The sequence below is a fragment of the Schistocerca cancellata genome, chromosome 9 (genome assembly GCF_023864275.1).
Source record: "Schistocerca cancellata isolate TAMUIC-IGC-003103 chromosome 9, iqSchCanc2.1, whole genome shotgun sequence".
Classification (NCBI taxonomy): Eukaryota; Metazoa; Arthropoda; class Insecta; order Orthoptera; family Acrididae; genus Schistocerca; species Schistocerca cancellata.
In genome coordinates this window covers 16,360,996-16,373,683 of record NC_064634.1, presented here as the reverse complement: position 1 = coordinate 16,373,683, position 12,688 = coordinate 16,360,996, and the positions used below count along the sequence as shown (strand labels likewise).

The window sequence follows — 12,688 nt, the reverse complement described above, 5'->3', positions numbered from 1 at the left end:
CGCACATCGAATGCACGTTTGTTATTACGGACGTACTGCATAATCTTCGACCTATAGCCTTTGACACTTTTCGGTGTCGGCACTCTGGTCTGTGCATTGTGTAAATTACCCATTTCTATGCAACTAAACTTTTATTTTGGTGTTATTCTCTGATTATGTTTCATTGCTGCAGTATTATTCGGCAGTAGTGGATTAAAGTTCTTTGTCAGCGTATCACATCTTACACGTCAAACCTACAAAACTTTAACTGAAATCAAAAACAATGAAAAATCCTGGAGTTCTAAAAAATTCCCGGGTTTTTCCCGGATTTGTCCCGGATGAAAAAATTCCTGGGTTTTTCCCGGATCTCCCGGATGTCCCGGGCCGTATACACCCTGATGAGTAACTGACTCTGGTACTATTGTCACCTTCACAGTCAGTAATGTTACGAACGCGTAGCTACGTTGTTGGTCTCTCGCGGCGGTTGGAGAACAACACAGAATGTTGGTGTTCTGTGTGGTGCTGTCATCTTTCAAAGGTCTTCATCCTACCTAATTTTTCGTAGCAAATTAACCGGAGATACGATTCTTGACGTTTTCGCGGCACACAGAATGTTCCAAAAATCTTTCGGACGTGCGCCTGGGACAGCAGTCTCCCGATACTCCGATCTTCAACCCTACAGCCGTCTTCAAGACGAGACACCAAGTGTGCCTATTTTACGCTGAAATGACTTGACACGACGATATACTGCGGAGTAAATGGCATTCAAAGACCTGCCACCCATTTCAATAATTAACAACATAATTTGTAAGCAATAAGGATAAGTTGATGTGAAAATTACCGAACTATCAGTTTAATAAGTCACAGCTGCAAAATACTAACGCGAATTCTTTACAGACGAATGGAAAAACTGGTAGAAGCCGACCTCGGGGAAGATCAGTTTGGATTCCGTAGAAATGTTGGAACACGTGAGGCAATAATGACCTTACGACTTATCTTAGAAGAAAGATTAAGAAAAGGCAAACCTACGTTTCTAGCATTTGTAGACTTAGAGAAAGCTTTTGACAATGTTAACTGGAATACTCTCTTTCAAATTCTGAAGGTGGCAGGGGTAAAATACAGGGAGCGACAGGCTATTTACAATTTGTATAGAAACCAGATGGCAGTTATAAGAGTCGAGGGGCATGAAAGGGAAGCAGTGGTTGGGAAAGGAGTAAGACAGGGTTGTAGCCTCTCCCCGATGTTATTCAATCTGTATATTGAGCAAGCAGTAAAGGAAACAAAAGAAAAATTCGGAGTAGGTATTAAAATCCATGGAGAAGAAATAAAAACTTTGAGGTTCGCCGATGACATTGTAATTCTGTCAGAGACAGCAAAGGACCTTGAAGAGCAGTTGAACGGAATGGAAAGTGTCTTGAAAGGAGGATATAAGATGAACATCAACAAAAGAAAAACGAGGATAATGGAATGTAGTCGAATTAAGTCGGGTGATGCTGAGGGAATTAGATTAGGAAATGAGACACTTACAGTAGTAAAGGAGTTTTGCTATTTAGGGAGTAAAATAACCGATGATGGTCGAAGTAGAGAGGATATAAAAGGTAGACTGGCAATGGCAAGGAAAGCGTTTCTCAAGAAGAGGAATTTGTTAACATCGAGTATAGATTTAAGTGTCAGGAAGTCATTTCTGAAAGTATTTGTATGGAGTGTAGCCATGTATGGAAGTGAAATATGGACGATAACTAGTTTGGACAAGAAGAGAATAGAAGCTTTCGAAATGTGGTGCTACAGAAGAATGCTGAAGATAAGGTGGGTAGATCACGTAACTAATGAGGAGGTATTGAATACGATTGGGGAGAAGAGAAGTTTGTGGCACAACTTGACCAGAAGAAGGGATCGGTTGGTAGGACATGTTTTGAGGCATCAAGGGATCACAAATTTAGCATTGGGGGGCAGTGTGCAGGGTAAAAATCGTAGAGGGAGACCAAGAGATGAATACACTAAGCAGATTCAGAAGGATGTAGGTTGCAGTAGATACTGGGAGATGAAGAAGCTTGCACAGGATAGAGTAGCATGGAGAGCTGCATCAAACCAGTCTCAGGACGGAAGACCACAATAAGGATAAGTTGATTCGGTGCTTGCTACATTTTATTCTTAGCTGCATATGATTTATCTACGACTGTTGTGCTGAGTGTCTTATCAGTGACGCAAGCGCATTTTTCTCCACACTACACTATTGTGTCGAGAGCTTTCAGTTTTTCGGTGTATAAATAGGCACGCCTGGACACTCGCCGTGGAGACGGCTGTCGAAAGATGAAGTATAGCTGTCCCGGATACACGCGAGGAAGATGACGGAGTCCTGAGTTAACTCAGCTCGAAGATGAGGTGGATGCTCGACCTTACTGTACTCAGGAGTAACCCACCTTGCACTCAACTTTGCCGGCGGGAGTGGCCGAGCGGTTAAAGGCGCTACAGTCTGGAACCGCACGACCGCTACGGTCGCAGGTTCGAATCCTGCCTCGGGTATGGATGTGTGTGATGTCCTTAGGTTAGTTAGGTTTAAGTAGTTCTAAGTTCTAGAGGACTTATGACCACAGCAGTTGAGTCCCATAGTGCTCAGAGCCATTTGAACCATTTTTTTTGCACTCAACTTTCAGATGTGAATTCGCGCTACTAACAAGAGGTCCTAATCGTATTACAGCGTCGGCTGTAAAATGATGCCTTCATTTGACAACCAACACTTCTTTATAATGCGTTATACAGACAACGAAACAACCGTCACGATCAGGTGAACGTATGTGGTGAGTAATTTTGCTGATAGGCACCTAACTTATGGTAAGTTTACTTAAGTGGTGACTGATTTATTACGCTGTTCAGTTTGCAGATCTAATTTGTGTGAATTACATTACATTAATACAAAAATCGCACAAGGGTATGGATTTGCAATCAGTATCACATAAATTATCAAGTGTGCCAGGCGCAGGAATGCAGAGTTGCTCTGCTAAATAATATCCTGTTTTAGGTCACAATTATGCTGACTGGCTTTAGGAAATTTATTTAGAAATAACATCTTCCTATCTGTGATTAAAAATAAAATAACAATATGCCTATTTTGTTACTGGTTATCTCAGGGTCCTTTTACTGGGTCTCGGTTGTCACACTGAGGGAAGCAGGACAGGGGTGAGCATACTGTCAACTGATCTGTCGGTGGTATCGACTGCTGCGTAATGTCCATCTCGCACCCTGGAGAAGAGCAGCGACTCAGTGTGGCGGCAGGCTCTGCTTCTGCGGACAATGAAGTCTGGCACGTGGCCACCACTCTTCGGCGACCTGTCTCACGTAAAGCCTCACGTCAAAGCGCCTCAGTGTGACACCCCTTAACATTCTGCAAAATTCTTCCCGAGCGTGCCTGTACGTCTGCTCGGCCAACTCGGATTGTCTGCCTCATCAGTTGAATTATTTGGTAGCAACCACAGTATCTATTGAGTTTCGCCCTATTTTCCAAAGCCAAAAGGAACACGCACTTACTTCCTAAATAAACTGCCCGACAAAAAAAGTCGAAGCACCCAAAATATATCATCGGATGTCAATGTTACTTCGTACACGTACACACCAGCGCTCGGTATGCAAACGATTAGAGTTGCAATTCTCTGTAACAGGTAGAAGGCCGACAAGAGTCATTAGTGTTCTTCGCGTCTAGTGTAGTTACAAGATCTGGTAGAGTATATAGGCGGCGTGAAAAGCGACGAATGTTCAGTCGGGGCCTGGAATTCTCGTCGTCAATGTGAACATCGCCGTATCATGCACCAAGCACATCGTCACGCCCTCACATCTCCATCAGCCATCAGAGAACAAATAGTGGAATCCCTATAATACTGTGCGTCATGCTGAAGTATTGTTTGGAGACTAGCCGCACGCGGACAAGGTAATTATCGCACCGTGTGTGGTCTGCCGGTAACTTCACAACAGTAACGGATTCGTATGGAGTGGTGGCGTGACCGCGAGGGACGAACAGCTGACGAGTGGCGTCGAATTTTGTTCTGCGGTTAATGGCGGCTCTGCACTGCCCCCCCCCCCCCCCCCCCAGATGACCACAGTGGGCGACAGTCTCGCGATGCCACGCCATTTTTCAACACGACAACGCTGGTCCACACGTAGCACGGCTTTCTGTGAACTGTCCGCGCGGTGTTTAGGTACTCCTATGGCCAGCAAGATCCCCAGAGACGGGGCGACAGTTATTGAACGACGTGAAATAAAATCGTCATAATATCTGAACGGTTTGTATTACAACAGACGAACTTCACGGTTGGCCGCTGGGGATGTATGGTTTGGTTTAGCGACGAAGCCCACTTTCATCTGGATTAGTTCGTCAATAAGCAAAGTTGGGGCATTTGAAAGACTGAGAAACCGCATTTCAGCATCGCGAAGTCTCCACACCCTCAACGGGTGACTGTGTGATGCGCAGTGTCCAGTCACGGAATAATCGATGCGATATTCCTTGATGTCACGGTGACTATCGAAAGGTACGTGAAGATTTGGAAGATGATTTCATCCCCGTTATCGAAAGTGACACTGATTTCGAGAAGATGTGATTCAAGCAAGACGGAGCTGGACCCCATCGAAGCAGGAGAGTGTTAGACGTCCTGGAGGAGCACTTTGGTTACTGCATTCTGGCTCTGGGGTACCCAGAGGCCACTGTCTTAGGACTCGGTTGGATGTCACATTCACCGGATCTGAAGACATGCGACTCCTATTTGTGGGGCTATATTAAAGACAAGGTGTATAGCAATAACCCAAATATCATTGCTGAGCTGAAAACAGCCATTCGGTATGTCATCGATAGCGTCGACGTTCCGACACTTCAGCGGGTCACGCAGCATTTCGCTATTCGTGTGCGCCACGTCATCGCCAATGATGGCAGGTAGATTGGACATGCCATAACGTAAATCCGAGTATCTGTAGCGACGTTTACATGTTGAATAAAGCACGTGCACGCCGCAGTTTGTAACTAATTTACATATTTCGTATACAGTTCAATAATTGCATGCTGAAGATTAGATGGGTAGATCACATAACTAATGAGGAAGTATTGAATAGGATTGGGGAGAAGAGAAGTTTGTGACACAACTTGTCCAGAAGAAGGGATCGGTTGGTAGAACATGTTCTGAGGCATCAAGGGATCACCAATTTAGTATTGGAGGGCAGCGTGGAGGGTAAAAATCGTAGGGGGAGACCAAGAGATGAATACACTAAGCAGATTCAGAAGAATGTAGGTTGCAGTAGGTACTGGGAGATGAAGAGGCTTGCACAGGAAAGAGTAGCATGGAGAGCTGCATCAAACCAGTCTCAGGACTGAAGACCACAACAACAACAATTGCATGTCCCGAATAAAAATGGTGTGATCGCACAGCATTACTGGACCCACTTGGAGCAAACTTTTCTAATTAACACCATTTCGGTGACGTTTGCTTCGATGAACATGACATGAAATAACTATGACTACTCGTTCCCGAGCGAACATAATATTCATCCCGACCGCGAATCGTATGTGGGACCCCACGATTTAGAGAAAGCGTCGCCAATCTTTAGACTACGAGCTGTGGACTCCCCAAAAGAGCACGTGTCTGACCCGCTCGGATGTGCATCTCCGTCCCTGTGTCAGTGGTGAGGACATCGAGGACGAGTTACAACAGTTCTGGATGCTTCACTTTTTTGTCAGGCAGTGTAAATTACTCTTGAGTAATAGAGTTCTTAGTATTTGCAATTTTCTGGAAACACTGTGACGTGTAGAGCATTAAACCTTGTCATATTCCTGGAACTGTCTTTTGCATTGTACTGCTATCCGTTCGGCTTCTTCGGACATGACAGAGACGCTCTCTGCAGGGCCCGTGTGTGCGGAGTGATCCTGCTTTCTTTGCCTGCGGTCCCAGGCGGTTTCGCGGCCCCTGGCGCAAAGACACAGCCGCGGAGGACGGCTCGTGCGTTACACGCGGCTGTTGGCGTTGCAGGCAGAGAGAGGCAGCAGAGGCGAGCATGTCGTGGGTGCCGCCGGATCTGGCGTCGCTGTGCCGACCGCACACGACCGTCTCCACGTGCCTGCCGCCCGCCTACATGTTCCTGGCCGCCGTCGCCTACATGCTGGGCCGCAGCAGGGACGACCCGGCGCAGCACGGCCACACCCAGGCGCCGCCCTACTTCACGCAGTACGCCGGGGGCGGCGGGGGCGGCAAGCAGCCCGAGGAGCGCTTCGACTTCATCGTGGTGGGCGCCGGGTCGGCCGGCTGCGTGCTCGCCAACAGGCTCAGCGAGGTCAAGGAGTGGCGGGTGAGTCCACCGGCACCGCTGCCCACCCCACACGTGCATGGCGTGGGGGCGGCTCAGTAGCCTCACGGCGAGAGTGTAAACGTGCCATGACAACAGCTCCCACCAGTAGTTAAGGAGGGGGGGGGGGCATTAATGAAAAACACACACTATTTAAAAGATGCGCCAAATCTACACTATCGGCCATTAAAAATGCTACACCAAGAAGAAATGCAGATGATAAACGGGTATTCATTCCACAAATACACTCCTGGAAATTGAAATAAGAACACCGTGAATTCATTGTCCTAGGAAGGGGAAACTTTATTGACACATTCCTGGGGTCAGATACATCACATGATCACACTGACAGAACCACAGACACATAGACACAGGCAACAGAGCATGCACAATGTCGGCACTAGTACAGTGTATATCCACCTTTCGCAGCAATGCAGGCTGCTATTCTCCCATGGAGACGATCGTAGAGATGCTGGATGTAGTCCTGTGGAACAGCTCGCCATGCCATTTCCACCTGGCGCCTCAGTTGGACCAGCGTTCGTGCTGGACGTGCAGACCGCGTGAGACGACGCTTCATCCAGTCCCAAACATGATCAATGGGGGACAGATCCTGAGATCTTGCTGGCCAGGGTAGTTGACTTACACCTTCTAGAGCACGTTGGGTGGCACGGGATACATGCGGACGTGCATTGTCCTGTTGGAACAGCAAGTTCCCTTGCCGGTCTAGGAATGGTAGAACGATGGGTTCGATGACGGTTTGGATGTACCGTGCACTATTCAGTGTCCCCTCGACGATCACCAGTGGTGTACGGCCAGTGTAGGAGATCGCTCCCCACACCATGATGCCGGGTGTTGGCCCTGTGTGCCTCGGTCGTATGCAGTCCTGATTGTGGCGCTCACCTGCACGGCGCCAAACACGCATACGACCATCATTGGCACCAAGGCAGAAGCGACTCTCATCGCTGAAGACGACACGTCTCCATTCGTCCCTCCATTCACGCCTGTCGCGACACCACTCGAGGCGGGCTGCACGATGTTGGGGCGTGAGCGGAAGACGGCCTAACGGTGTGCGGGACCGTAGCCCAGCTTCATGGAGACGGTTGCGAATGGTCCTCGCCGATACCCCAGAAGCAACAGTGTCCCTAATTTGCTGGGAAGTGGCGGTGCGGTCCCCTACGGCACTGCGTAGGATCCTACGGTCTCGGCGTGCATCCGTGCGTCGCTGCGGTCCGGTCCCAGGTCGACGGGCACGTGCACCTTCCGCCGACCACTGGCGACAACATCGATGTACTGTGGAGACCTCACGCCCCACGTGTTGAGCAATTCGGCGGTACGTCCACCCGGCCTCCCGCATGCCCACCATACGCCCTCGCTCAAAGTCCGTCAACTGCACATATGGTTCACGTCCACGCTGTCGCGGCATGCTACCAGTGTTAAAGACTGCGATGGAGCTCCGTATGCCACGGCAAACTGGCTGACACTGACGGCGGCGGTGCACAAATGCTGCGCAGCTAGCGCCATTCGACGGCCAACACCGCGGTTCCTGGTGTGTCCGCTGTGCCGTGCGTGTGATCATTGCTTGTACAGCCCTCTCGCAGTGTCCGGAGCAAGTATGGTGGGTCTGACACACCGGTGTCACTGTGTTCTTTTTTTCCATTTCCAAGAGTTTATATTATACTACAACTGACATGTGATTACATTTTCACGCAATTTGGGTGCATAGATCGTGAGAAATCAGTACCCACAACTACCACCTCTGGCCGTAACAACGGCCTTGATACGCCTGGGCATTGAGTGAAACAGAGCCTGGATGTCGTGTACAGGTACAGCTGCCCGTGCAGCTTCAACACGATACCACAGTTCATCGAGAGTAGTGACTGCGTATTGTGACAAGCCAGTTGCTCGGCCACCATTCACCTGACGTTTTCAATTGATGAGAGATCTCGAGAATGTCCTGGTCAGGGCAGCAGTCGAACATTTTCTGTGTCAAGAAAGGCCCGTACAGGACCTGCAGCATGCGGACGTGCATTGTCCTGCTGAAATGTAGGGTTTCGCAGGGATCCAATGAAGGGTAGAGCCACGGGTCGTAACACACTGTTCAAAGTGCCGTCGGTGGGAACGAGAGGTAACCGAGACGTGTAACCAATGGCACCCCATACCATCACGCCGGGTGATACGCCAGTATGGCAATGACGAATACACGCTTCCAATGTGCGTTCACCGCGATGTCGCCAAATACGGATGCGACCATCATGATGCTGTAAACAGAACCTGGATTCATCCGAAAAAAAATGACGTTTTGCCATTAGTGCACCCAGGTTCGTCGTTGAGTACACCATCGCAGGCGCTCCTGTCTGTGATGCAGCGTGAAGGGTAACCGCAGCCGTGGTCTCCGAGCTGATAGTCCATGCTGCTGCAAACGTCGTCGAACTGTTCGTGCAGATGGTTGTTGTCTTGCAAACGTCCCCATCTGTTGACTCAGGGATCGAGACGTGGCTACACGATCCGTTACAGCCTCCTGAACCCACCGATTCCATATTCTGCTAACAGTCATTGGATGTCGACCAACGCGAGCAGCAATGTCGCGATACGATAAACCTCAATCGCGATAGGCTACAATCCGACCTTTCTCAAAGTCGGAAACGTGATGGTACGCATTTCTCCTCGTCACACGAGGCATCACGACAACGTTTCGCCAGACAACGCCGGTCAACTGTTGTTTGTGTATGAGAAATCGGTTGGAAACTATCCTCATGTCAGCACGTTGTAGGTGTCGCCACCGACGCCAACCTTGTGTGAATGCTCTGCAAAGCTAATCATTTGCATATCACAGCATCTTCTTCCTGTCGGTTAAATTTCGCGTCTGTAGCACGTCATCTTCGTGATGTAGCAATTTTAGTGGCCAGTAGTGTACAATGCTGATGATAATACAACGAAATTTTATACCGTGCCTTACACCAAATTAACACGTTCTTTCTTAAGTATCTTGGTTTATACAGGGTGGACATTAATAAAATCGACAATCTGCAGCGACAGATTCCTGACCGAAATGGAGGAAAGAGGTCCTCTGGTCATGTGTCCGGAAATCGTCGATGTGCGTGGAACGACAACAAATCGCCCCGAGACACAGTGTGGGGCTGCATTGGATCCACGTCACAAAAGATGTTTAAACTGGCCCCCACGAGATGCAATGCACGCGTTCACACATCGCATCATGGATTGCCACAGTCTTTCACACATTCCGACATCTCTCTGAATTGCGTCACAGGCGTCGTCAACACGCTGTTGAAGAGTCGGCACACAATACACAATACTTTTCAGATGCCCCCAAGACATAAAAATCCAGGGAGTTTAAGTCCGCTGATCTAGCAAGCCATGCTTCAAGGCGTCTTGTTCAACATCCAGGCCAGATGTTGTTGAAGTGTCGGCAGACAGCAAAGCTCCGTCATGCAGAAACGACACAACCTATCGTACTGCAAAGGCGCATTGTCAAACAGCCCACACACAGTATTGCGCGGGAAGTCCAGGTACGTCTGTCCACCGAGGCGTTGTAAAATTACAACGCGTCCAATTATTTGGTCGCCAAAAATCCCCGCCCACGCACTGACTGTGGAGCGATGCTAACGAGATGCGTCGACCGTTCCCCCAGGATTATCTGTAGCAAACAAATGACGATTATGGAGATTGATGATGCCAGTTCTGGTAAAGGTTGCCTGTTCGATAAAGAGGACTGATGACAGAAGTTCCATAATTCTCATGGTCTGACGTAAAAAGCATAGAAAAAGATCCTTGTCGTTGAGACAAATCCGCTGCTGATAAAAATTGTGGTAAGGTCTTATGGGACCAACGTGCTGAGGTTATCGGTCCCTAAGCTTACACACTGTTCAAACTAACTTACGCTAAGGACGACACACACACACCCATGCCCGAGGCAGGACTCGAACCTCTGACGGGGGGACCGTGACAGGGCCCCTTAGACCGTGACAAGGCGCTGCTGATAATCGCTGCACTCACTGTAGGCGATAGGGATGGCAGTGGTTCTCACGCAGAATACAGATGATCGTACATTGGCTTACACCATGTTGGTGGACCACTTGCCTGGAGTTTGTACAAGGATTCGTCTCAATATCCTACAGAACCTGGCCCTCCAAATTTGGTGTACGCACAGTCCACCGCCTTCCCGTACGTTTGTCTGTCTGAAAGGACCCATCATCACATAAACCGACAAAAAGGGTTTGGAATGTTGTGTTGTAACCTCCCCCTCACTTACCGACCTTAATGACAGTGAAAAATGAAACCGCGTGTACCTAATGGGAGTTTTGGAAAAGCAATCGTCACCGAAGTTAATTTGTCGGTAAAGAGGGAGGAAAGGGTTACATCTAGATGAAAGGAAATGTGCTAATGAAACTGGTGGAAATTAATTTTGAAAAGGGGTAAAGTTAATAAAGAAAGTAAATGTGTGGCCGTTACGTTAACAATTAACTAGCGGTAATTAGATATTTGAGATTTGGGGGAAATTACGGTCGCCAGTCCTAAGGACAATTACTATAGTAACTGAAAAAGAAAGGTTATTACACATATAATTAGCACTAGAAGCGTGGCAACTGAAGGTTGACACGTGTAGTGTGAAAACTGAAAGTTTGTCAGAAGTAATAAATTTCGCTACACCCTGACTTAATTTAGCAAAAGAATTAATAAAACCGGAAAATCGAAAGTTAATTTAGTGACTGAAGTTAATAGTGAGCTTTCTTTCTGAAGCACATCGAAATTCAGTAAAATACGGTTAGTCTTGGACTACCTCAACAATCATTTCAAAAGCTACTTGAATCTACACAATTTAGAAATAAGAGATTTAACTTTGAACTTGAATTAAATGATTCTGAACAATTAACAATAGTAAAATTTAGTATGTACCAAGCTGAGTTGCAGTCACAGGTAAGCTAAATATGCTAACAAAACTCGCACTCTTAATTCGTGCTTATGTAATCTGAATATTGTAGCCAGCTGACTTTGAAATTAAAGCAGTGAAATCGAATGGTATAATTTTAATGCTGGCGTTTGAATTTCAACGACACTCGGGTTCATTTCGGAAAAGGAAGGGACCCTGCTTGGTAATGCAATTGGGACAATGAGCAACAAAGGTTCATGCTAAGTTGCTGTAATTATAGTTACGAAAATGGAACAAGATTAAAAGCTGAGGTCTGCCATACAGCTCTAAAACTTTACGTGCTTCCAGTCTTCTTTGTCGGTTGATTGAAGGTTTGAAGCCGTCGATCGAGGAGGTGGCGACAGTCACTCATTGTCGGCCGTCGCTGTTGCAGAAGCTGGATGTTGGCGCGCCTTCTTCTCGACACGGTCACCAGACGAAACGGGCTCTTGATGTGCGCTAGTTAATGTTTCCCGTCCGCGACACCATGTCAGAAACTATCATCGCAAGTCGAGCGCAATTACATGCTGCCAAACCCCGAAAGCGCGGCAACTCGCGGGAGCGTCACACAACACACCTGCTCCACTCGCTACTCCCGCCACACTCCTTCTCTCAGCCCGCGCTCCACGCGGCAGAGTTAACACTACCAAAGATCCTACACACTTTGATTCTTCACACGACCTATCGACGTAATCGTTCGATAGCAGTTTTCCCTAGGCAAGACCCAGCGTAAAAATACAAATAATATTTACGAAACAAACCAATTATACATCGACATAAATGCATAAATATACAAATAGTAAAACAATTACAATATACAAAGAGACAGAAATGTCATATCTTGAGGTAACAAAGCAAGGAAAAAAATAGTACAATAGATGGAAATAGGAGGATATGCATTTCCGGCGTTACAGTGTGATGTGGTTTATGTCCGTAAGGACGCTTATTTTTGTACAGCCGTGCTACCTCTCGACCGTTTCCATCTGCCTGCCTGAACACAAACACAATCTCAGCTTTTTCCTGGCATGAAAACCGGACCATTATCCTGCGTACACCACGCTGCGTCAATCACACAGCCCGCAACACACAAGGAGTACACGGAACGCGAACTGCCACTCGTCAGCGTGATCTGTCGTGGCAACGATGCATTTCCCTACGCATGTTCATAGCATATTTTTTCCTCCATTTCCACTCAGTAATCGTTCCCTTCAGTTTGTCGGTTTTATTAATGTTCATCCTATACATAATAAACTTTTTACTGGAATTTAATAAATTTGTTTTCAAAAAATGATATATGTACCTTTTTCTCAGGAAGTGTTCAAGAGATTAATACAAAATTTCTCTGTTTCATCTCTTTGCACATAGTACGCTTCTCTCATGAGGTTCTTTGAAAATATCGAGTACGAGAAATTTAATAATTTTTAATTAGAACTCTACAAGTATAATATAAAAGTGATGCAAATT

At 47.2% G+C, this 12,688-nt stretch overlaps 1 protein-coding gene across 2 annotated transcripts in view; it reads left to right on the top strand.

Annotated features, from left to right (window-relative positions):
* LOC126101074 (glucose dehydrogenase [FAD, quinone]-like) overlaps nucleotides 1-12,688 on the top strand; it is a 138,711-nt gene that overhangs the window by 59,096 nt on the left and 66,927 nt on the right. Inside the window, exon 2 of one of the 2 annotated variants that reach the window (XM_049911749.1) lies at nucleotides 5,985-6,300. In XM_049911749.1, coding sequence (XP_049767706.1) covers nucleotides 6,010-6,300 — 291 coding nt within the window. In that variant the 5' untranslated portion in view covers nucleotides 5,985-6,009. The remainder of the gene's footprint in view (nucleotides 1-5,984; nucleotides 6,301-12,688) is intronic. The other variant, XM_049911750.1, reaches the window with a different exon arrangement.